Here is a 22,262-nt window from a genome sequence, read left to right on the forward strand (position 1 = left end):
TCTAGAGACTGTCATACAGAGTGAAGTAAGTCAGAAAGAGAAAAACGAATATCATATATTAACGCATATATGTGGAACCTAGAAAAATGGTACAGATGAACCGGTTTGCAGGGCAGAAACTGAAACACAGATGTAGAGAACAAACGTATGGACACTAAAGGGGGAAAGCGGCAGGAGGTGGTGGTGGTGGTGTGATTAATTGGGAGACTGGGATTGACATGTATACACTGATTTGTGTAAAATGCATAACTAATAAAAATCTGTATAAAAAAAATAATAAAAAAAAAAAGTAATGGGGACTTCCCTGGTGGTGCAGTGGTTAAGAATCTGCCTGCCAATGCAGGGGACACAGCTTTGAGCCCTGATCCGGGGAAATCCCACATGCCGCGGAGCAACTAAGCCTGTGCACCACAACCACTGAGCCTGTGCTCTAGAGCCCACAAGCCACAACTACTGAGCCCGCATGCCACAACTACTGAAGCCCACGTGCCTAGAGCTTGTGCTCCACAACAAGAGAAGCCACCGCAATGAGAAGCCTGCGCACCACAACGAAGAGTAGCCCCTGCTCGCCGCAACTAGAGAAAGCCCGCAGGCAGCAACGAAGACCCAACGCAGCCAAATTAAAAAAAAAAAAAAAAAAAAGTAATGAACTATTGGGGATTCCCTGGCAGTGCAGTGGTTTAGATTCCGCGCTTCCACTACACGGGGCACGGATTCAATCCCCAGTCAGGAAACTAAAATCCTGCGTGCCACACAGTGTGCCAAAAAAAAAAAAAGTAATGAACTATTTGTTTATGTAATTTGGGTGAATCTCAAAATAATTATGTAGAATAAAATAAGTCAGAAAAAGACTGTATATATTGCATACTCCATTTATATAAAGTTTTAGAAAATTCAGATTAATCTATTGTAACAAAAAGCAGATCGGTGGTTGTCTGGAGGTGGGGAGAGACGGTGGAAAAGAAAAGAAGGAGGGATGATAAAGGGGCATGAGGAAACTTTTGTAGGTGATGGCTATATCATACTGACTGTGATGATGGTTCCAGAAGTGCATAGATATGTCAAAACTTATTAAATTTTAAACTTTACATATGTGTAATTTCTTGAATTATCAATTATACCTTAATAAAACAGTCTGGCAGATACAGTTCTTAATACAACTATTTTTATTCTGTTTTATATTATTATTAGAATGATCTTTGAATAAGACCTAATACCAAAACTAAATATAAAGCCTATCCGAAAGAGAGATTTAACTCTGAGAAAGCTGAAGCTGTTAGGACTGAAGTAGTATAAATGCTTTTTTTTTTTTACCCAAAATATGCGTTTTGGTTTTTTTAAAGCATTTATTCCAAGCTTCTGACATCTACTTTCCTGGTATCAACAGTAATTAAAGATCTAGAGCACCACCATCCAACAGAAATTTCTATGATGATAGAAGTGTTCTCTCCACTGTGCAGTACAACAGCCACTGGCCACATGTGGCTATGGAGCACTTAAAAGATGGCTAGTATGACTAAGAAAATAAATCTTTAATTTTATTTAATCTTAATTCATTTAAATTTAAGTAGACAAGTGGTCGTATGGATAGCACAGATCTAGAGGCTGAGATGAAGAACACAGACGAGGCAGCAAAAATAAGACCAGAGTTACGATGCAATAATCTACATGATCTTCTCTCACAATTACTTACTAAAGGTCTAAGACAGTCATCCAAAGCCAAGACCAAGTGCCACTGAAAACTAAGCACTCCCTCTTTAAGAAAGTAATTTAAAAAAAAATTAAGGTGCTCAAAAACAGTAAAGGAAAAAGTGATGTTTAAGCCAGTTTATGGGTTGTGTCTGCCAAATGGAGTTATGAAGTCCACTATTTTCATCAGTAAGCACAACATGAACTCTTCTAGCTAAGCTTAAGTCCAACTTTCTTAGTCAAAAACAGATGGGCGGACAGCTTTTTAAAAAAGTGACTAAGAGCCCTTTCTGCTTATTCTGTGTACCTACAGCTGCTATTGGCAAATTAGTAAATTTCCCTCACAGATTCACTTTTAGCTCGTTTCAGGCCTTCATACATCACACTGATTTATCAGTCCACATAGTGTTCACTGCACTGTCTTATACTGAGCCCCTCATATTATGCGCCAATTATAAAAATCAGAAGAAAGGTCAATATTAGTTAAGGGTACAATGTTAAGTGCTGCACCAGGCTAAGAAATAGCCCCAGAGAATTTACAATTTAAAATCCAAGAGTGATGATAATCTGATATTTATTGGGCACCTTTCTTTATGGCACTTTCCTTGGAAAACTATACCAAATCTGTATATGGCATTAAGTACCAGCTAAATGTCTTTTATGGCTTTCAAGTCCAACATTAACATTTCTACTAAATATGTGGTCTACAAAATCCAAAGAACCTTTCTGGTCATTTAAGGCCTCACAAGCCTTAAGAGTACAAAAAAAAAGGGGGGGGGGGTGAACAAGTTAATTTAAGTTAGCAGTAGTGGTTATAATTGAGGATTTCTAAAGGACTATACATAAACCTATACACACTATTAAAAAGAAATCCCAGATTTCATCCTGTCCAACCACCCTTCTGATACTTCAATACTTTCTACAATATTGTCACCAATATCTACTTAGCAATATATTAAATGGGACATCTGAAAGGTATAATTTGATTTGTAATACTGTTTTAATCTACTAAAGAAATACACTGGATCCACACACACTGGCCCCTAGTTGTAGCGTATGTGCAAGGCACTCAGTATCTTCCACTCCAAAGCACTTACCTTCAGACTTCCTAATACCCAGATAACCCAAATAACCACCATCATATCGCTTTAGTGAACCTTCACAGGTGCTTAGAAATCCTTATTTTCCTTTATTAACTTCCTACCAATCTTTCCCTAGTGCCTTTCTAAACTTTTTCTGCTTTCCTGAAGACAAATTCCATGCTTTGAATCCTTCATCCCAGATCATCTCACAAAGTAATCTCAGTGAAGCAGGAAGCAAGGTAAATGTCATACATCCCCAACATCTTACTTCAAACTTCTCAAAAATCTCTTTATATCCCACCCATCCTACTCTACTTTGTCCTCAGTCTCAAATGACAAGTTGCCCTGCCTCCTTTCTCAGTCTATGCCTATGTTTGCTAAGTGGGAGGGAAGACCTGAAACTAGAAGGCAGATGAAGCATGATCAGAGGAATAATAGTATAGTATGCAGAACATTCTACATAGGTGGGGATATGGTCAACATTCTTGAATGCTGCAGAGAATAAGGACTGAGAGCAGGCCAGTTGGATTTGGTTATGAAGACTTGGAGAAAGCAGTTTCAGTTGTGTGATAGGTGGGAAGTTAGACTAAAGGAGTTAATAACTAATGGGTGGTTATGTGAAGTGCATACCAATACTGTAAGGTTTTGTGATTAATATAATTATTCTCCTGGTGGCAGCAAGGTTAGCTTTATTAAAACAAAGCTTCTTGAGAGCAGAGACCTGGCAGGAGCCATTGGAGAGTCAAGAAACAGGATGGCGAGATGGCCAACAAGCAGTTACATGTGTAGAACTGAAGCTTCCGCTGGAGACGATGACTTGAAAATTACCTGAATAGAGTTGCTGGTTAACCAGGTGAACTTGGATAATCTTCTCTTCCACACTCTCTTACTTAGGGAACAACACAGAGTGTAGATGAGAAAATTATCTAAGTTGGCCGTCTCTTCCTGCCATAAAATTAAATTCATCACCTTTCCCCCAGAGAAAACCCTCAAGAGTCAACGGTACCACAATTTTCCTAATCCTACTGGTGTGCCATGGAGCCATCCTTGACACCCCCCTTTTTCCCGCCGTCTGCCAGTCACTCACTGTCTTGTTGATTCTCCTTTAGCATGTCCTTAAATCTGCCTCTTCTTTTCCATTTTTTAGAACCACTATCCTACTCTAGACCTTCCTAACCTCAGGCCTAAACTACCTCAATAGTAAATGATCTCAACACTTTCCCTTCCCTTTTCTACTTCTAATACTTCTACTTTATCCAACTCAAAAAGGTTTCTGATTTCCTGTGCCTAAAATTAAAAAGCCTCAATACCTCAGGCCTCCACCAGGTGCTTTCTACCTATGACTCTAACTTACCTTTTATAGCCTCTGCATCATACAAACTAGTTTTTAACACATCAACTATGAGCACATCATACTCCATCACCACAGTGTATTCATTTTCCTGCACGCTCCATATTTCTCTAACCTTATACAGCAAGCAAATCCTTCAAGGCCAGATTCAAACCTTATCTATTCCAAGAATCTTTCCAATTGCCTCAGCTTTCCTTCTTTGCACCCTTACAGTCTTCACCACCTATTTGATATTAGCATTTTTTTAGGTATATTTCCTTCTTCAACTAGGACCTCTGCCACTTGGGAACAGGAGCCATACCTTTTAAATAATTTGGGGAATCCCTAACACAGTTCACTGTATGACGGTCATATAAAAAACATTTATTAATATTTAAAAGGAATTTTTTAGAACCTGATCTAAAAGCATGCTTGTCATAAACCCTAAAGGATTTTACATTAAGTACTGGCCAAATGCATACAAATGCCCAACTTACACACTGACTTGGCCTGACCAGATTAGTCAGGCTTCTATGCCCTGAACTCTGGCTAGCTCTAACCTTAAGCAAGCCAATCCAGAACATCCTCTCTTAAGGACTCATTTGAAGCATCAGCTGACCATACACACAAAAAAAACTCCTGTTAAAACTGCCCTGGTCATGTCATCTGCTAACCTCTACCCACTTGTCCCACTTTCCCACAAATATCCTGCTGGCACTATTCATTTCTACATATAAGAGTCAAGTCTTTTTGGGTTTGATTCTGAGATACCTGCATACCTTGTGGTCATTCTCCTTACTGCAAAAGTCTTTCTGAATAAAGACTCGCCTTACCAAGCAGGAATCTATTTGTATTTGACATCTGTATAGTGAGTGACATGACTTGGATGGGTATTGACCTCACCTATGGACCCATGCCATCCCCACCTCAATAATGACACTTTGTGAGTCATTTAAACTCCTCTCCTGCTCAGAGACTCGGGGATCTTTCCTTGAGTTCAACTCTTTAACCAGTGCTGCAGACATCTTATCTGTTGCAACATGGTAAGAAGTTACCTTGATATTTTCCAGCAAAGAATTTTTTTCTTTGACTCTCTGAGTAGACAATCACACCCTAACTCTTGAGGGGGAATATTCCCAGCTCTTCTGTGAGGCCTCTTCTAACATCCCTAACTCCTATAATGGAGATTACACAAGGGAATTTCCTTGGCTCTTCACAAGGGAACACCCCTTCCCAGCTCCTTTAAATTCTTATGTCTTCATCATCAAAAAATCTACAAACAATAAATGCTGGAGAGGGTGTGGAGAAAAGGGAACCCTCTTGCACTGTTGGTGGGAATGTGAATTGATACAGCCACTATGGAGAACAGTATGGAGGCTCCTTAAAAAACTAAAATTAGAACTACCATATGACCCAGCAATCCCACTACTGGGCCTATACCCTGAGAAAACCATAATTCAAAAAGAGTCATGTACCACAATGTTCACTGCAGCTCTATTTACAATAGCCGGGACATGGAAGCAACCTAAGTGTCCACAGACAGATGAATGGATAAAGAAGATGTGGCACAGATATACAATGGAATATTACTCAGTCATAAAAAGAAACAAAATTGAGTTATTTGTAGTGAGGTGGATGGACCTAGAGTCTGTCATACAGAGTGAAGTCAGTCAGAAAAAGAAAAACAAATACCATATGCTATCACATATATATGGAATTTTTTAAAAAATGGTTATGAAGAACCTAGGGGGAGGACAGGAATAAAGACGCAGACTTAGAAAATGGACTTGAGGACACGGGGAGGGGGAAGGGTAAGCTGGGACAAAGTAAGAGAGTGGCATGGACTTACATATATTACCAAATGGAAAACAGATAGCTAGTGGGAAGCAGCCGCATAGCACAGGGAGATCAGCTGGGTGCTTTTGACCACCTAGAGGGGCGGGATAGGGAGGGTGGGAGGGAGACGCAAGAGGGAGGAAATATGGGGATATATGTACAGCTGATATTATACTTTAATAAAGATGTGAAAAAAAAATTCTTATGTCTTGTTTAATTATCTAATCCAACAGGTAACTGTCACTCTATTGAGCGCCCTCCGTCTTCTCCCACTGACCACACACTTCACCATTATAGCCCTAATTCAGTCCAGTATCTTAAAAAAGGGCAAAATTTTACTAAAGACAATTTAGAACTTCAATGTCCTCCTTGGGAAACGGGATCTCCCTAAAACCTCTCCTTTCCCATCACCATCTCTCTTCCTTCCTCCATTCTACCAACCTCAACCTTCCCTTAAATCCCTTATCTATCCTCCTTTAATACCCCAATCTCCTCCACCCCTCTATCCACCCTGTCAGAACTTTCCCTTCTTACTCCAACCCCTCAATTCCCTGTAGTCACTAGCACTTTTCCCCCCTAGGGATTCATGAGGGGCTCAGGGACCTAAAGTTAAAAATACAAATTGGGGGCTTCCCTGGTGGCGCAGTGGTTGAGAGTCCGCCTGCCGATGCAGGGGACACGGGTTCGTGCGCCGGTCTGGGAAGATCCCACATGCCACGAAGCGGCTGGGCCCGTGAGCCATGGCCGCTGAGCCTGCGCGTCCGGAGCCTGTGCTCCGCAATGGGAGAGGCCACAGCAGTGAGAGGCCCGCGTACCGCAAAAAAAAAAAAAAAAAAACTGATTGTGGTGATGGTGGCACAACTGTGAATAGACTAAAAACTACTGAACTGTACACGTGACATGGGTGAATTGTATGGTGTGTGAGTATCTCAATAAAGCTGCTAAAATAACAACAAAAAGTGCTCATATAAAAAGTATTTCTAAGATTTCCAGAAGTTAAGGAAATTAAAATTCTTAGAAACTAACCCAAATGTTTTAAAAATCCAAGTTAACATACATTTAGGCAAATCTTTGGTATATGAGACCAGTTTAATATTTTTGGTTTAATAAAAACACCTATGTCTTCTGAGTTATGGGCATTAAGTATAACACAAGAATAGGTTTTTATTCTACTTGAATATGTTCTTCCTAAATTTTTACAGGTTTATTGACAGAATAAACTAGCATTATATCTACATTTGTACTTAGTCAAGTTGAATCATTATTCTGACAAATTGTACTTCAAAAGTAATTATATCTTGTAATAAGCCAACTTGTGGTTTCCAAAATCTTTTAGTAACTTAAAACCTTAGACTTCTGCTAAGTTAGTCCATGGATATTCATTAAATACCTAGGTCATTTCTAAGTAAGACAGAACACTGAAGCATAAGCATTTCAAGTTTATACAAGTTTTTGCCTCTTATTTTCATGGTACCAAGAAGCCACACATATTTGAGTCTATCAATGAACATATTCATTTTTGTCACATTGAGAAGTTGTACTATCCGGAAGTGCATGGCTATAAGAAGTTGTAAGATGTATATTCATAAACTCTGCCAGTCTACTACAAAACATTGGTGTATGACAGTTCACAACTATCCACCTCACAGTTTTCTCTGTAAAATAGTAGTTACTGTAATTATAAGTTATAACCTTGTATGTAAATGAGACTCTAATAGAAATAATGACAGAAAGGAACAACTCTATATGCAAAATGTGTTTTTAAGAAAAAAAAAAAAAGGTCCTAAAGTAAAATGACTAAGTGCTCCAGAATGAGAAAGAGGAACATGCAGAACAAAACCTGAATGGACAGAGAAAGTTATAACAAGTTGATGATAAAAAGAATTTTATTTGTCATGGTCAAAGCCAGCTAAGACTTGACAGGTTTATTTGTAAGATTTTCAGAAAGTGCTTCAGTATCAAACATTATACTTATAAAATTAAAATTTGGTTTTCTACTAAAATGACAAAATCTTCTTGGGTTCTGATCCGCTGTTAATAAAGAGGTTATAAAAGGTTTTTCTTTGCTTTCTGAGTAATCAATCTCCTTAGAAGCCAAAAATTCGGTGTCTTTTCGGAATTTCCTGCACTTGGTGTTAATTTTATCATGTCCTATCATTTTAAAAAGTCTTCTCACTTTTGAAAGAGCTAAAGTTCTTTCCTATGTTCACTTTTAAAAAAATATTTTTTTTACACTGGTTAAATAGGTTGCCAGGTATTTTTTCTCACTGATCCATGATCCTATTTAATCGAATGTTCAAACCTCCTGACAGCTTTTGACATACTGCCTTTTCAAATTAAAATACTAAATGATGTCTTTTGCACCTACAACTGTCTTTAAAATTTCTCAAAGGGCCCCTGGAAGTTCACAAAGGATTAATTCTTTCACCTTGTAAGAAGAGAGATACTAAAAATAATTGGTTTATTTGATCAATGCTATGATTTGCATGGGAAGCACTGTCCAATCAGAAGAGAGGCTTACCCTCCCTAGATTAAATCAGTATGGGTAAAATGTTAATATGATATTTCAAAAACTGGATGAAGTTCCTAGAAATGTATCACTAGCCTCAGTGTTCACAATGTGTTTCCATTTCCTGAGTCCCAGTGGTGCTTTGTCTGATATTAGACAACAGTAGAGAGTCATCAATTACAATTTTGATTTTTCTTTTTTATGATTTTTTTTAATGTTACCTTGGTCACAATTTCATTTCTCTAATTTGAATACAGTATATTATTGGTAGGCCAGTGACTGGTTCTCCACCAGTGATTCACTTAACTTACTTACGGAATTTTATTACACAGATGTTTAGGACTTATTCCAGACTTAACTACAAATCTTTACTTGATAATCTTGATATATTCTTGATATGCTCTAACTATACGCTTCATGACACATTGTATCTCAGGATTACGCTATATCTTTAAGTCTTTTTCTGTACAACAGTTATATTCATTTATACTCATAAATCAGATGTAATAGCTACTGTTTTTTAAAATAAGGTTAATCATTATGCTTATAGATATCTTGCCTAAAACTTTTCTGGACTGATTTTATTTTGGTTTGCATGCCATAAAAACAACCAAACTTATTCATCAAATGCATTATTTTTTTTTTTTTTAGATTTTTAAATTTTATTTATTTATTTATTTTTGGCTGTGTTGGGTCTTCGTTGCTGTGCACAAGCTTTCTCTAGTTGCGGTGAGCGGGGGCTGCTCTTCGTTGTGGTTCGTGGGCTTCTCATCACGGTGGCTTCCCTTGTTGCAGAGCACGGGCTCTAGGCGCACGGGCTTCAGTAGTTGTGGCTCACAGGCTCAGTGGTTGTGGCTCACAGGCTCTAGAGCGCAGGCTCAGCAGTCATGGCACACGGGCTTTGTTGCCCCATGGCATGTGGGATCTTCCCAGTACAGGGCTCGAACCCGTGTCCCCTGCATTGGCAGGCAGATTCTTAACCACTGCGCCACCAGGGAAGCCCAAATGCATTATTTTTTATAACAAACTCCCATCAGATCTTTCACTTTTAAAACTACCCGTATAAGTCATCACCACCATTTTAAGTCTTTTGTCATCTACAGAGTGTTTTTTGTTTTACTTCGATGCTTCCCTGAAAGTGCCTGCAAATAAGCTACAGGCCAAGTGCTTGTCTTCAACAAAAAAAAGGATTGTTGAAAGAGGACTATACTGGTAACTCCTGGGCACAAGCTTCTGATGGCATCACTTAAATAACTTTGAGACTATACCAGTGGACTGAGTCAGGATTCCCAAAAAACTAGTGAAGTCTCATGGATTCATGAAACTGTTAACCCAAGATCTAGCAGAACAAGAATTAATCACACAGGACTGAATAAACTGATGAAGGATGATTATGGGTTTTAAAATACTGCTGATACTTTAATGTCCTATTTTCTGGACATAAGGAATTCGTTTCTCTTTTCTCTTAAGCTATCTATAATTCATTTACAATTTCAGCAGACTATGCTTTTGTAAACAGAAATAAAAACATTTATCTTTTTCTCCCTAATTCATCCATAATTCAAAAACAAAACTCTTATTTAAATGAGTATTCTTATTTTCATGGCAACATAGTTATTTGTATAGGTTCAATAAAAGTCTGTCCTCCCGGTTGGAAACATTATAATGCAACCAAGGCTTTGACTGGATGTCATATTTGAAAGTCATGTTCACTTAATCTAATACCACCAGTTACTTTTAAGGAGCTGTGATTGATTTTATGGAACAATGCTTACAGTTCCCTTGGGAAAACTAGACTGGTACCTGGCTTACAGTTCCCAGACTTACAAGTAAAGTAAGCAAGGTCAATTCCAGGCAGGCCCAGGAACCCTAGGATATTTTGGGGACCTTAGGAATTTATCCAAATCTATAGGTACTGCAAGTGAAACCCAATGGTGAGTACTTGACTTGGCTTCCTGGCCTCAAGAGGCTTCTAAAAGTTCAATCCAAGATTCCTTATAAAAAGTCCCATTGAAGCAGACCTAAAATGCCTACACCTACATAAATAATCAGACCAATCTAATGAGACCAACTTCACAATGACTTTAGCCTACTTTGTTGTGGACTGAATGTCTGTGTCCCCCAAAATTCATATGTTGAAACCCTACACTCCCCCTCATGTGAATGTATTAGGAGGTGGGGCCTTTGGGAGGTAATTAGGATTAGATGAGGTCATAAGGGTAGAGTCCTCATGAATAGGATCAGTACCCTTATAAAAGTCCAGAGAGAGCTTGCTTCCTCTCTCTTCTCTCTGCCCTGTGAGGATACAAAGAGAGGTCAGCAGTCTGCAAACTGGAAGAGGGTCCTCAACAGAATCTGACCATACTGGCACCCTGCTGTTGGGTTACCAGCCTCCAGAACTGTGAGAAATAAATTTCTGTTGTTTATAAGCCATCTAGTCTATAATATTTTTGTTGTAGCAGCCTGAGCTGACTGAAACATATCCCTAAGACTGACCAATTTTCTTTTAAACAACAGCAGGATTGACCAAGGGCTCACAACTACCCTTGCTTATCCACTGACTTGGCTTGACCAAACTTTAGTCGGGCTTTTCTCCTTTCCCACAAGCCCCTAAAGTATGGCTTGCCCTAAATTTAAGCAAGCAGATGCTCTTAGGCTCCCTTAACAGCTCATTCCAAGCCATCAACTGACTGCAGTAAATAAAAAAAACTCCAGTTAAACTACCTTGATCATGCAATCTGCTCACCCTCACCCACTCGGCCCTGCCAGCCCTGCTCACCCTTCTCCATAAAAGAAGAGTCTTTTTGTGTTTTATTTTGAGATGCCTGCAGATCCTACAGAAGAGCATTCTCCCTTTTGCAATAATCCTTTTGAATAAAGTCTCTCCTTACCTAAATCTGGACTCATTTTTATTTTATAGTAATACGACAAACCACCTATGTGCAAACTCCAAAATTACAATGTTATTTATTTTCCCCTATCCAAAGTGATTGGTATCATTTTCAAAACCATATTAAGGTCCAGATGAAATCAGATGCATACAGAAAGCACCGCATGTAAAATTACTGTCCAGAGCACAAGCAATCTGGCCTTAGGTCAGTCATGCGTCTTTCTCATGTCAGTTAATAATTTAAATTTTCACTTTTTTTTTTTTTTGCCTAAAAATATGATTTCACTTCACATCCCCAAGTTCCTGGCCCTTCCAAGCAAGGTATCACAGAAACAAAAATTAGCAAGTTACATTATAGCTAATAGGATCACAGCATTGAAGTACCTGTAATGTTCACCAAATTGAGCCCAGGTACATTTTAGTATTTTCCAGTCTCACATCTGCATGACTTTTTTGTGAGGACAGTCACTGCCACAAATAACACAAACAGCTTGAGAAACAAAAGCATGTGCTAATAATATCAAATAACAGTTTTCCTTGTATTTATGATGAATTATATTTTACATGAATAATCTCAAAGGCAAATATCCTATGCTTTAGGTTGCCTAGTCCATGTATCTGACTAAATTTAAAAGTTATTCACATGGAGCAGAGTTCTATTCATTAAGAGGAGGTCCTTTTACAGAAGATATGTAAAAGACTCTCATACAAAGACTGAAATATACAATGCAGGAACTCGGTATAGCATTTACCCATCCTACAGGGAGAAGTCCACCAACTGATTTTAATTATTATAAACAAATACAATAAAATTCTCAATTAGACAATATTTTGATAAAATTATTTTGCCCATAAGTATGGGCAACTTTTAAGTAAGTAAATAAGTATTATAATCAATCGAACTATTTATTCTCTAGCTTATTTATAATAATCACCTACAAGTGTTCAAGTTGCAATCCTTTAGAAGGTAAAATAAATTTAGTAGATAGTGGCCATCTTGTTTATATAAAACAAAATAGAAAATATCAAAAGTAAAAGTATTTCATGGAGTTTGTTCCAGTTGCAAAAGAATCAAGTTCAAAAACCACTGGTTTAAAACTACTGTCTAAAACAGTGCCCAGAATATAAATGTTTTACTCGTCTTTCCTGTGCATTAACATTTCTTTTAAATTAGCCATCTTGACAATAGTGACCATTTACTCAAAGTTCACAGGCTGTGCACTGTGCTATCCCTTTGCAAACACTTCATCAGTTCTCACAGAAATCTTGGAAGGTATAATACCCGTCTAATAGTAGAAGAAATAGTAGAAGAAACTAAAGCTAAGTAACTTGTCCAAGGCTACATAAAGTGGTGGAAGACGAACCTGATTTGTCAACAAAGCCCATACCTTTCTGCTACAGTGCCCCTCTTTATCATCTTCTCTGAATATCAACTTGCAATAAAATTTCCATGATGAAAATGAATTTTCTCAGAGTAGTTACCCATGGCCTAAGCAGAACTATAACCTGTATTACTTGTTTTTCCAATATATTCAATTTATAAATTCACATAAAATATTTTCCATTTATATGCTCCTTCACAGAATCTTCTTTGATATTCAAAAAAGACAAACCTTTCTGATAGTCAAAGCGTATATAACCATACAGAAAAGCATTTCAGTTCAGCAAATGGAAAAACCTCCAATTAAAGAAGAGAAAAATTCTCTGAAAAACTTAACCATGGGAAATCACTGTTAGGCCTGATGATAACAAGGAGCTGAAACCCTGAAGTTTCATAACCAGTCAAATTATTTCCTAGTCAGATGAGCAAATCTAAAGCCAAGTAAGTAAGAAGGGATTAAAGTATCAGATTCAACTATATGAAATTATCATCAAATATCAATTCACATGACTCAACCTAACGCTTAAAGGGTTACGTGGTCCAGGTTCTCTCTACGTGTGTTGCTTGGAACAAAGGTTCAGCACAACGTTAAAAAGGATTTATGAAAAAATTCATTGTCTACTTTGGGAAACAGTGGATTAAACAAAGTTAAAACTGGTCTCTACCTCAGAACCTCTCAGAGCCCTTAGTGTGTTAATACGAAGTGAGAACCTCCAAAAGGAGGATTCATTATCCTAACGAAGGTGTACAGAGATAAGGTAACTTATCCAAGGTCACACAGCTAGCAAATGACAAACTTAGAATAAGAACCGAATTCTCCTGATTCCCACACCAAAATTCAATCTATCTTCCCAAGACTCCGTTATACCTGATACTAAACAATTTCCCAAGGACCACTCCTATAAAAATTTAAGATGGGAAACACTAGTGGCTTGTGTTGACAGTATTTACCAACACCCCACCAAAACAAATAACAACAACAAAAGGTAAGTAACAAAGAATTCTTATAAAACAACAAAGCCTTCCCAAAATAAGCTAGACATAGTATTTACAGATTATACACACTTATGGTATTCCAAAACTTATATTCTGATAAAAAATATTTCCTCTAAGAAATCAGAGCCATAATCTTTTCTAACCAGCACCTGGATGGAAGTAAGGATGGCAACCTAGGTCGTGAGGTCCATGAGAGCAGGGTCCGTGGCGATTTCGCTCACCAATATACCATCAGAGCCTGATATATAGCAGGTATACCACAGTTAAATGCTGAAAGAATGGACAATAAATCCCTGCTCTAACATTAATTAGCTGTAGGATCTTGATCATGCTATAATCTCTCTGAATCTGAGTTTCCCCACTTGCAAATGAAATGGTTAGACCAGAAGGATCAAGATCTCTTCTATCTTTAAGAATCTGTGAATCTCATACGAATTAAATCTCAAATCCCCAGCATTTGAGGATACGTCCACAATCAAAAATTGTAACAAAAAATAACATGTGCAAATCACCTGATATTCAGTACTTCATTTAATATACCCAACAAATTTGCAAATTAGCTTGGTATTACTACCCACATTTTACAAGTGAAGAAACTGGGGCCCAGAGAAACTCACTGACTAGACTAGAATCATAAAGTTATTAAGTAGTGAAGCACGGACTTTAAACCCAAGATTTTGGTGTTTAAATTCCCAAATCTTTCCATTACACCTTGTCCTCTGATGATAGGGACAGGGATGCAGCCCAGATAACGACAGCATTATTCCCTGCCTTTCAGCTACTGATTTAACAGGGCCAGAGGACAAAAGGTCTCCCAAACTCTCCCATCATCCCATCTTCCCAAAGTTAAAAGTTCCAACTCTTCTGTGAAGAAAAATTATCTTAATGCAACAAATTAATCACATTTCTCCCTGGAGTCCAAGGTTATCTAATATTGCCATTTTAACAGAAGATGACATTATCATGGAATGAAAAGAATCTAAATTATGAATAAAAATCTTTCACACTGAGAGACAGTTTTAGTTCAAATATATACTCACAGTTAAGTACACTGAATTCAAAGACCACCTCATACCATTATTAGACTACATTTAAAATTAAAGCTTCACTTTTGGAAACTTTGCTTGCTAGTGGAAATGAGGCAATTTAAACTATTAACTCTTTTAGGTCTTCTTACACAATATCATACTTCACAATATTACTTCAAGTACAACTTCTCTTAATTCCAATAATGAATAGGCTCAAACGTGGTGTTAAACAAGTGGCATTTACATCATAACCTTCCCTTCCGAGAAACACAATTGGGCAACCAGAAACATCCCGGTTTATGGATTTCAACTTCTCAAAGACTTTAACCCATCAGCTGACTCTCCTATTAACTCTATTAATCTCCTGTCTTAAAATATATACATATTTTATGTCAAATATAATTGTTTTGCACAGCTATAGCAAAATCCCCTTTCGACAGGGAGTATACTATAACAAAGTAAACATATACTTATTAAACCTCTCAAGTACATAACACTGCATTAAATTCTCTGCCATGAAAATGAAATGGGCACTAGCTTTCTGGAGTTTACACGTGGAAATAGTTTAGGATATGCTTACAGTGAGTCGTAATTAAGTAAAAGATACAACAGGCAGACGTAATAATCCTGAAGCGTAACTAAAGAAAAAAAATTCCTCCTCCAAAACAGTGCCAATCACTCTCATCTAAAATAAATATACACTCAAAAATGGCATATCTGGCTCATTTATAGCACAAGACTATTATTTTCTATCGTGTTCTGGAAACCTCAGTTAAGTTTGCACACTTGACAAAAGTTTAGCCTGTTAAATTAATAGCTAAAAATCTCCTTAGACCCAAGAGGTTCCGTACCTGAAAAAAAACTGACCGTGAACACAAGCGAGAGTTTTAACAAAACCAAAGCTACAAGTCATTGCATCAATCGGTACTTAAATTCCTCTGCTGGTAAATGCCCCATAGCATCAGAGTCATCACCATTTCCCCACTGGTAAGTTTGGGAAGAGCTGTTGAAATCTTGCGGGCCAGTGAAAAACCTCAGTGAACTGTCACAAAATAAAAGTCACAGCGTATGTGACAGCTTTGCAGGCCAATTCAAAAACAAAAACAAAAACCCACAGGACCATCGAATTTACGCGATTCTGGGGGCAAGTTATCTCGAATACCCTATGTTATTTACCAAAGTGCCAAGCAGTCTCCAGGGGAGCGCAGCAGACGATAACTTAGGTCCCAGGACAGGCTCCTCTCCACCAAGGATGACTCTCCTACTTGGTGCCAACTGTGCACTTGCATGCTCCGAAAATAGGGGCAAGTCCTGAATGCCAGGAGTTGCAAGGGCAACGTTTCTATTTTATTATGGCCTGAAGCCCGGGCGATTCCCAAGGCTGAACCTCTCGACCTTTAACCTCGGAGTCACTTTCCAACTGTGCTCTCACCCACGATCATTATATCCCCAACGGAAACCAGTTATTAGTTGCAACAAGGCCTGGAAAAATAGTAAGGGAGCTCTCAAAGTTCCCAGGACCGACACGGAAAAGGCGGGGGCTTCGAGGGTGAAAGCCCAACGTGGAAGCATCTTGGGCTCCACCGTTCCGAGAGCCAAAATCCAGACAAAGCCCCTCGTCCCCGGTGACTCCAGGCAGAAAGAGACACACCGACCCTCAGTCACTCGGACAGAATGGGGCTCCGGGGGGTCGCGGTGTCACCCGGTCAGGGAGGCCGGACGGAGGCTCCGCTCGGCCCCGACGAGGTGGGTAAAGCGAGGCGGGGGCTGCAGCGTGGCCGGGCGGAGCACGCAGCCCCTTCTCCCGGGCCCCTCTCTCCCTCCTTCCCCACGACCAGGCCTCTCCCGGCTCCTCTTCCCCTGCTTCGCCTCCCTCCCTCCCCTCCCCCCCGACACCGCAGAACGAGGCCCCCTCCCCCCCAAAGCCCACCAACTTCCCCATTCCCCCGCTTCTCCCCACCTCTCAGGAGCACGCAGAAACTGCAGGCCAGGAGGCTCCTCAGGACGGCCCCCATCTTCCCTTCTCGCGTTCGCTTCTCTCACCGGCGAGGGGCGGCCCGAAGAGGGGGAGGCGAGGAGCCGGGGCGGCCGCCGCAGCGGCAGGTCTGCACGCTCATGCTTCCCAGCTTTCCCGAGAGAGAAGAAAGAAAGGGGCCCGTCAAGGCTCCGCGCGCGCCGCCGCCGCCGCTGCCGCCCTCTCTATCGCGCCGCTCCGCCCGGGGCTCGCGCGACGCCAGCGTCTGCTTCCATGCCGCCGCCTCCTCCCCCGGCGCCCCGCTTCCCCCGCGCAGCTCCTCATTCAGCCTCTTCCTCTCACGCAGCGGCGCAGGGATATACCTCCCACCGCCTGCACGAGTCGCCGCCGAGGTCTCCCTGCGCGCGGGCGAGCCCCCTCCCTCGGCGCCGCCTCCCGGGCACTCCAGAAAAGGAGAGTGGGCCGTGCGCACGGCCTCGGCTGGGAGACCCCGGGAGACCTGCGGGGCGAGCAGAGGCGGGCGGGCGGGAGGGGAAAGGCCGCCCGGCGGCGCATTCCAATGGGATTCTTTCCCGGGCCGGCCCCTTCGGCCCTCCCCGCGGAGGGCGTGAAGCGACGTCGAACAACATCGGAGACGGCGTGGTCGGGACTACTTTCTGCGGCTCGGCCCGGCCGCCGCCTGCGCGGGTCTTTGTGCGGCCGCTGCCGGCCGAGCCAGGTGGGGCTCCCGGGCCTTGCCGGCCGCCACCTGGGCCGGGGCGGCGGGGGGCGGCGGGGGACGGCGGGCCGGGGCCGGCGAAGCCGCAGGTCCACGCTCGGGGAGCCTCGCGGGTCCCAACGCGGGTGATGAGCTTAGTCCCAGGGTTGGAAATTGGTTTAAGCATCTATTTTTTTTTAAGGCAAATAAAAATTAATGCTGCGTCCACCGACTTTCAACGTAGATATGGTTTGAACACCAGAACGCCAACACAAAACGGAGATTTTAAAATTTTTTCTCCTGGTTTCCCAGAACTACAGACTGCCCCCTCAATTAAGTCCAACAAGGACTAAAGATTTCTAAACTGGCAGATAAAATTCCAAGATAAATGCGTCAGCACCTAAGACAGAGCAAAGGGACAATCGGTCAGAACTGTCTTCGGGATTTTACAAACCGCGTTTAATGATGAATGTTGGGCATGTTTTGACTATCCGTTTTCAGCTTGAGGAAAGGAGTCATCGGAATCTCAGACTCTGATTTTGTACAGCCTCTGCTGGCTGCTCTCCGTGCACTGGGCATTCAGGAGTAACAACCCACACGCCCCTGGAATCACATGGCAGCTTCAGTGCGGGGTGGAGGGGGAGGTGGGGAGGGAGGAGGGCAAGCCACCAAGAGTTAACGTAAAGGAGCCATTAGGTGCAATCTGCCCAGCTGTCACATGCCTTTACCTGGGGTCAGATGGGTGCGGAGCTGGAGCTACTCCCGCATTGGTACTGGTATCTTAGTAACATTGGAGTTCACCAAGTGCTGAGCACACAGGATCAGATTTGACACTCACAGCTACGCTGGGGTAAGGCAGGTTGTGTCACTTAGTATCCTTAGTGCAGAGAGGAAAATGAGAAGCTGAAGAGTTCAATGACTTACCCAAGGCCACCCAGGTAGAGCATAGCAGGTCGGAACCCAACCCAGGTCTTCCGACTGCAGACGCTCTGCTCCTTCCGAGAAATGCACACGGAGCCAAGGCGATAGGTGTCTGTAAGCAGAAGGGCAGAAAGAGCCAAATCACTTTCTCCTAAACTCACCTGTGAAAGTCTGACCATCATTGATTTAAATTACCTTCTTCCAAGAAACATGTCAGGACTCTGTAAGTTTTGTATTCTGTCCTCCTCAAAACAGGTAACTGAGAACCAGGTTTTCAGCAGTAGCCTAGAGAATATTACCTCGAAGCTGTGAGGCTGTGGCGACAACACGATGTAATGGGAAGGCATGAGCTTTGGAATAAGACCGGTAGGCTCCAAAACCCTGCCAATTACTAGATGTGTAACTTTGGGCGTGATGTTTAAGTGCACTGCACCTCAGTTTCCTCATCTGTAAAATGGGGATAATACCTCCTTCAGGTTTGTGGTAGGAATTAAATTTTAAAATATATACAAACTTCTCACTATATAATACGTGCTCAATAAATAACCATTTCCTTTCCCAACTGCTGCAAGGTGAATGGTGTCATAGTAACTTGGAATCCTTCGAAGAGAATGGAAAAGAGGGGGAAAAAATTCATGCTCAAAATGTTTATTCCAGGATTATTTCTAGTTGGAGGTAGATAACTGTGAAGCCAATAAAAATTAATCTTCAGGACTCCCCCCACCCCGACTTTCACAGGCCCCTTCCAAAGCCTGGGGAGGGGCCCTAACAATGTGTTCACATGGTCCTATTTGCAAAAGTAAGATAATTTTGTATCCTTTTTCCGAAAACATGACTCAAAATTGTGTAAATTTCAAGTTCCACAAAACCTGGATCTGTTTCTATTTATAATGGAAAACTGGGTATAACCTAAGCCGCTTTTAGGCTATCAACCGAAGCAGGGAAATGAGATATGCAATCCTGGAAAAATGATAATTTGGAGGACTATGAAACAGTGTTGGAAATGCTTACAGTTCATTAAGCTTAAAAACATATAAAAGTGCATGTACATTTTAATTAGAGCTATGTAAAATATAAATATATATATATACATGTATAAACAAAAACATATATATATAAATATCGCATATTTGAGAAAAGACCGAAAGTAAATACACTAAAACTGGGATTAGGATGGTGAAATAATATGAGATTTACTTTAGTTTTCTGTTCTTAAATTTCCTTTAATGTATTATATATTTTTTGCAATTTCTTTAAAGGTACTTATGTGAAAATCTATAGCTTAAGCTTAAGCTCAGCCAGGATGCTGTTCTTACTACTTAATAATTTGTTTCACGTGCATTCAAGTGCCTGTTAAAAATACTCAGTGCCAGTCCAGGTGTAAGGTGCTGAGTATGCAAAGATGAGATTAATCATATAATCCCCTCCCCTCTAGAAGCTTACAACCTGGTTTGGAAACTCTAATTAATAAAACAAATAAATAAAATGTTAAAATTGCTATAGTGCATGTTTGTGCCATATCAACAAGGAATTCAAGTACAGAAGCACTTAAGTCTGCCTGAACAATTTAAAGAAGGGAAAATAACCCTACAGCTGAGTCTTGAAATTTAAGTCGGAGTTTGTCAGGCCAACACGAGTGACAAGGAATTCCAGGCAGAAGGGGAGCAGGTGCAAAGGCACTGAATTATTAGAGAGAGAGCTTGGCATGTTGGGGATTTGAAAGTAGATCCATATATCTGAAGCATAGGGCGCTTTCAGAGAATATCGGGAAATGAGGCAAGACCGTTAAGTAGGTATTGGATAATAAAGAGCTTTTTAAGTCATGCTAAGAAGTTTAGATTTTCACCTCTTGACAATGGACGTTGAAGGATTTTTCTCATGGAGAGAACTGATTTGCATGTTAAATAATTTCTCTGGCAACAGTGTGAATGAGAGAATGGAGGCAAAGCAAAAAGTAGGAACACCAGTGAGGAAGTTATTTTTAGTCTATGAAAGAGATGGTCAGGACAGCAGCACTGGGGATTGAAAAAAGATGGTGGATTTCAGGAATATGAGATAGAAACAGCAGGATGTGGTAACCTAACAGATGTGAATTTGGAGAGAGAGAGAGAAGTAGTCTATGATGAATTTCCAGGTTTCTAAAATATGCACCCCAGTGAATGGGAGTCTCATTTACTAAGGAAAAAAATGCATAAAGAGCATTCCAAGAGGGATAGATGATAAGTTCAACACTGGGTCTTTTGTATTGGCGGGGTCTGTAAAACACCAAGCTGCTGCTATCCAGGAGACCGTTTTGTTTGATTGTTTGTATTTCGTTTTTTTAATTTCTATTGGAGTATAGTTGATTTACAATGTTGTGTTAGTTTCTGCTGTACAGCAAAGTGAATCAGTTATACATAGATCCACTCTTTTTTAGATTCTTTTCCCATATAGGCCATTACAGAGTACTGAGTAGAGTTCCCTGTGCTATACAGTAGGTCCTTATTAGTTATCCAGTTTATATATAGGAGTGTGTATATGTCAATCCCAATCTCCCAATTTATCCCTCCCCCCCTTTCCCCTTGGTAACCGTAAGTTTGTTTTCTATATCTGTGACTCTATTTCTATTTCGTAGATAAGTTCATTTGTACCCTTTCTTTAGATTCCACATATAAGCAATGTCATATGATATGTCTTTCTCTGACTTACTTCACTCAGGATGACAATTACTAGGTCCATCCATGTTGCTGCAAATGGCATTATTTTGTTCTTTTTGACAGCTGAGTAATATTCCATTGTATATATGTGCCACATCTTCTTTATCCATTCATCTGTCAATGGACATTTAGGTTGCTTCCATGTCTTGGCTATTGTAAATAGTGCTGCAGTGAACATTGGGGTGCATGTATCTTTTCGAATTACGGTTTTCTCTGGATATATGCCCAGGAATGGGATTGCAGGATCATATAGTAGCTCTGTTTTTAGTTTTATAAGGAACCTCCATACTGTTCTCCATAGTGGCTGCACCAATTTACATTCCCACCAACAGTGTAGGAGGGTTCCCTTTTCTCCACACCCTCCAGGAGACCATTTTGACATAGAAGTTTGGACTCAGGAGAGGAATGGAAAACACAGTCAAAAGTGATGACTGTGGAGCTTCTACACCACACAATCCAGGGGACATACTGTAGAATATTAAATAGTGATTGAATAGTTATTAGCACAGTTTTCTGGACGACGATAGTAAGGCATCTTCAGGAAAGGAAATCCTTCTTTCAATTCAGGTGAAGTCACCTTGGGGTCACCTCATTGGCAGGCTGAGGGTAGAGATGATAGTTGAAACCATAAACCTGCCTAAGGAGAGAACAAAACACTTAGTGTGACTAGAAAAGTGAGCCATGGCAGAACCATGTGGTATACAAGAATCTAGGAACAAACAGAAGAAGAGAGGCTAGGGAAAGAGAAAAAAAGAGGTGAGTGGAAAACTGGCTGAAAGTCCTGCCAGGAGAGAAGGTGCGTCAATAATGGCAAATACAGGGACTTCCCTGGTGGTCCAGTGGTTAAGACTTCACCTTCCAATGCAGGGGGCGCGGGTTCTATCCCCGATCTGAGAGCTAAGATCCCACATGCCTCTCGGCCAAAAAAACCAAAACATAGAACAGAAGCAATATTGTAACAAATTCAATAAAGACTTTTAAAATGGTCCACATCAAAAGTAATAATAATAATAGCAAAATGCAGTCGGCCTTCTGTATCTGCGGTTCCACATCCACAGAGCCAACCAACCCCGGATCGGATGGAGGATGTAGAACCCGCGGTCACGAAGGGCTGACAGTACTACACCACTTTATATAAGGGACTTAAGCATCCCCATATTTTGGTAACTGAGGGATCCTAGAATCCACCCTTGAGGGCCGACTATACAATGTACTGTGAAGTGTGCTAAGAG

The 22,262-nt window shown here is 40.6% G+C and overlaps 1 protein-coding gene across 3 annotated transcripts in view; it reads right to left on the reverse strand.

The window, feature by feature from the left end:
- LRP6 (LDL receptor related protein 6) overlaps window positions 1-17,024 on the reverse strand; it is a 183,793-nt gene extending 166,769 nt beyond the window's left edge. For 2 of the 3 annotated variants that reach the window (XM_022577612.3, XM_089920312.1), the window contains exon 1: window positions 16,702-17,024. Coding sequence is in view for 2 of the 3 variants with exons in the window: in XM_089920312.1 (XP_089776438.1) it covers window positions 16,702-16,756 (55 nt within the window). In the remaining variant the exon portion in view is untranslated. The remainder of the gene's footprint in view (window positions 1-16,701) is intronic. The other variant, XM_022577611.3, reaches the window with a different exon arrangement.
- Window positions 17,025-22,262: the final 5,238 nt, after the last annotated feature.

The sequence above is a fragment of the Delphinapterus leucas genome, chromosome 11 (assembly GCF_059928025.1).
Source record: "Delphinapterus leucas isolate spDelLeu-1000000601 "Yukka" chromosome 11, BTC_Dleu_Yukka2, whole genome shotgun sequence".
NCBI classification, from domain to species: Eukaryota; Metazoa; Chordata; class Mammalia; order Artiodactyla; family Monodontidae; genus Delphinapterus; species Delphinapterus leucas.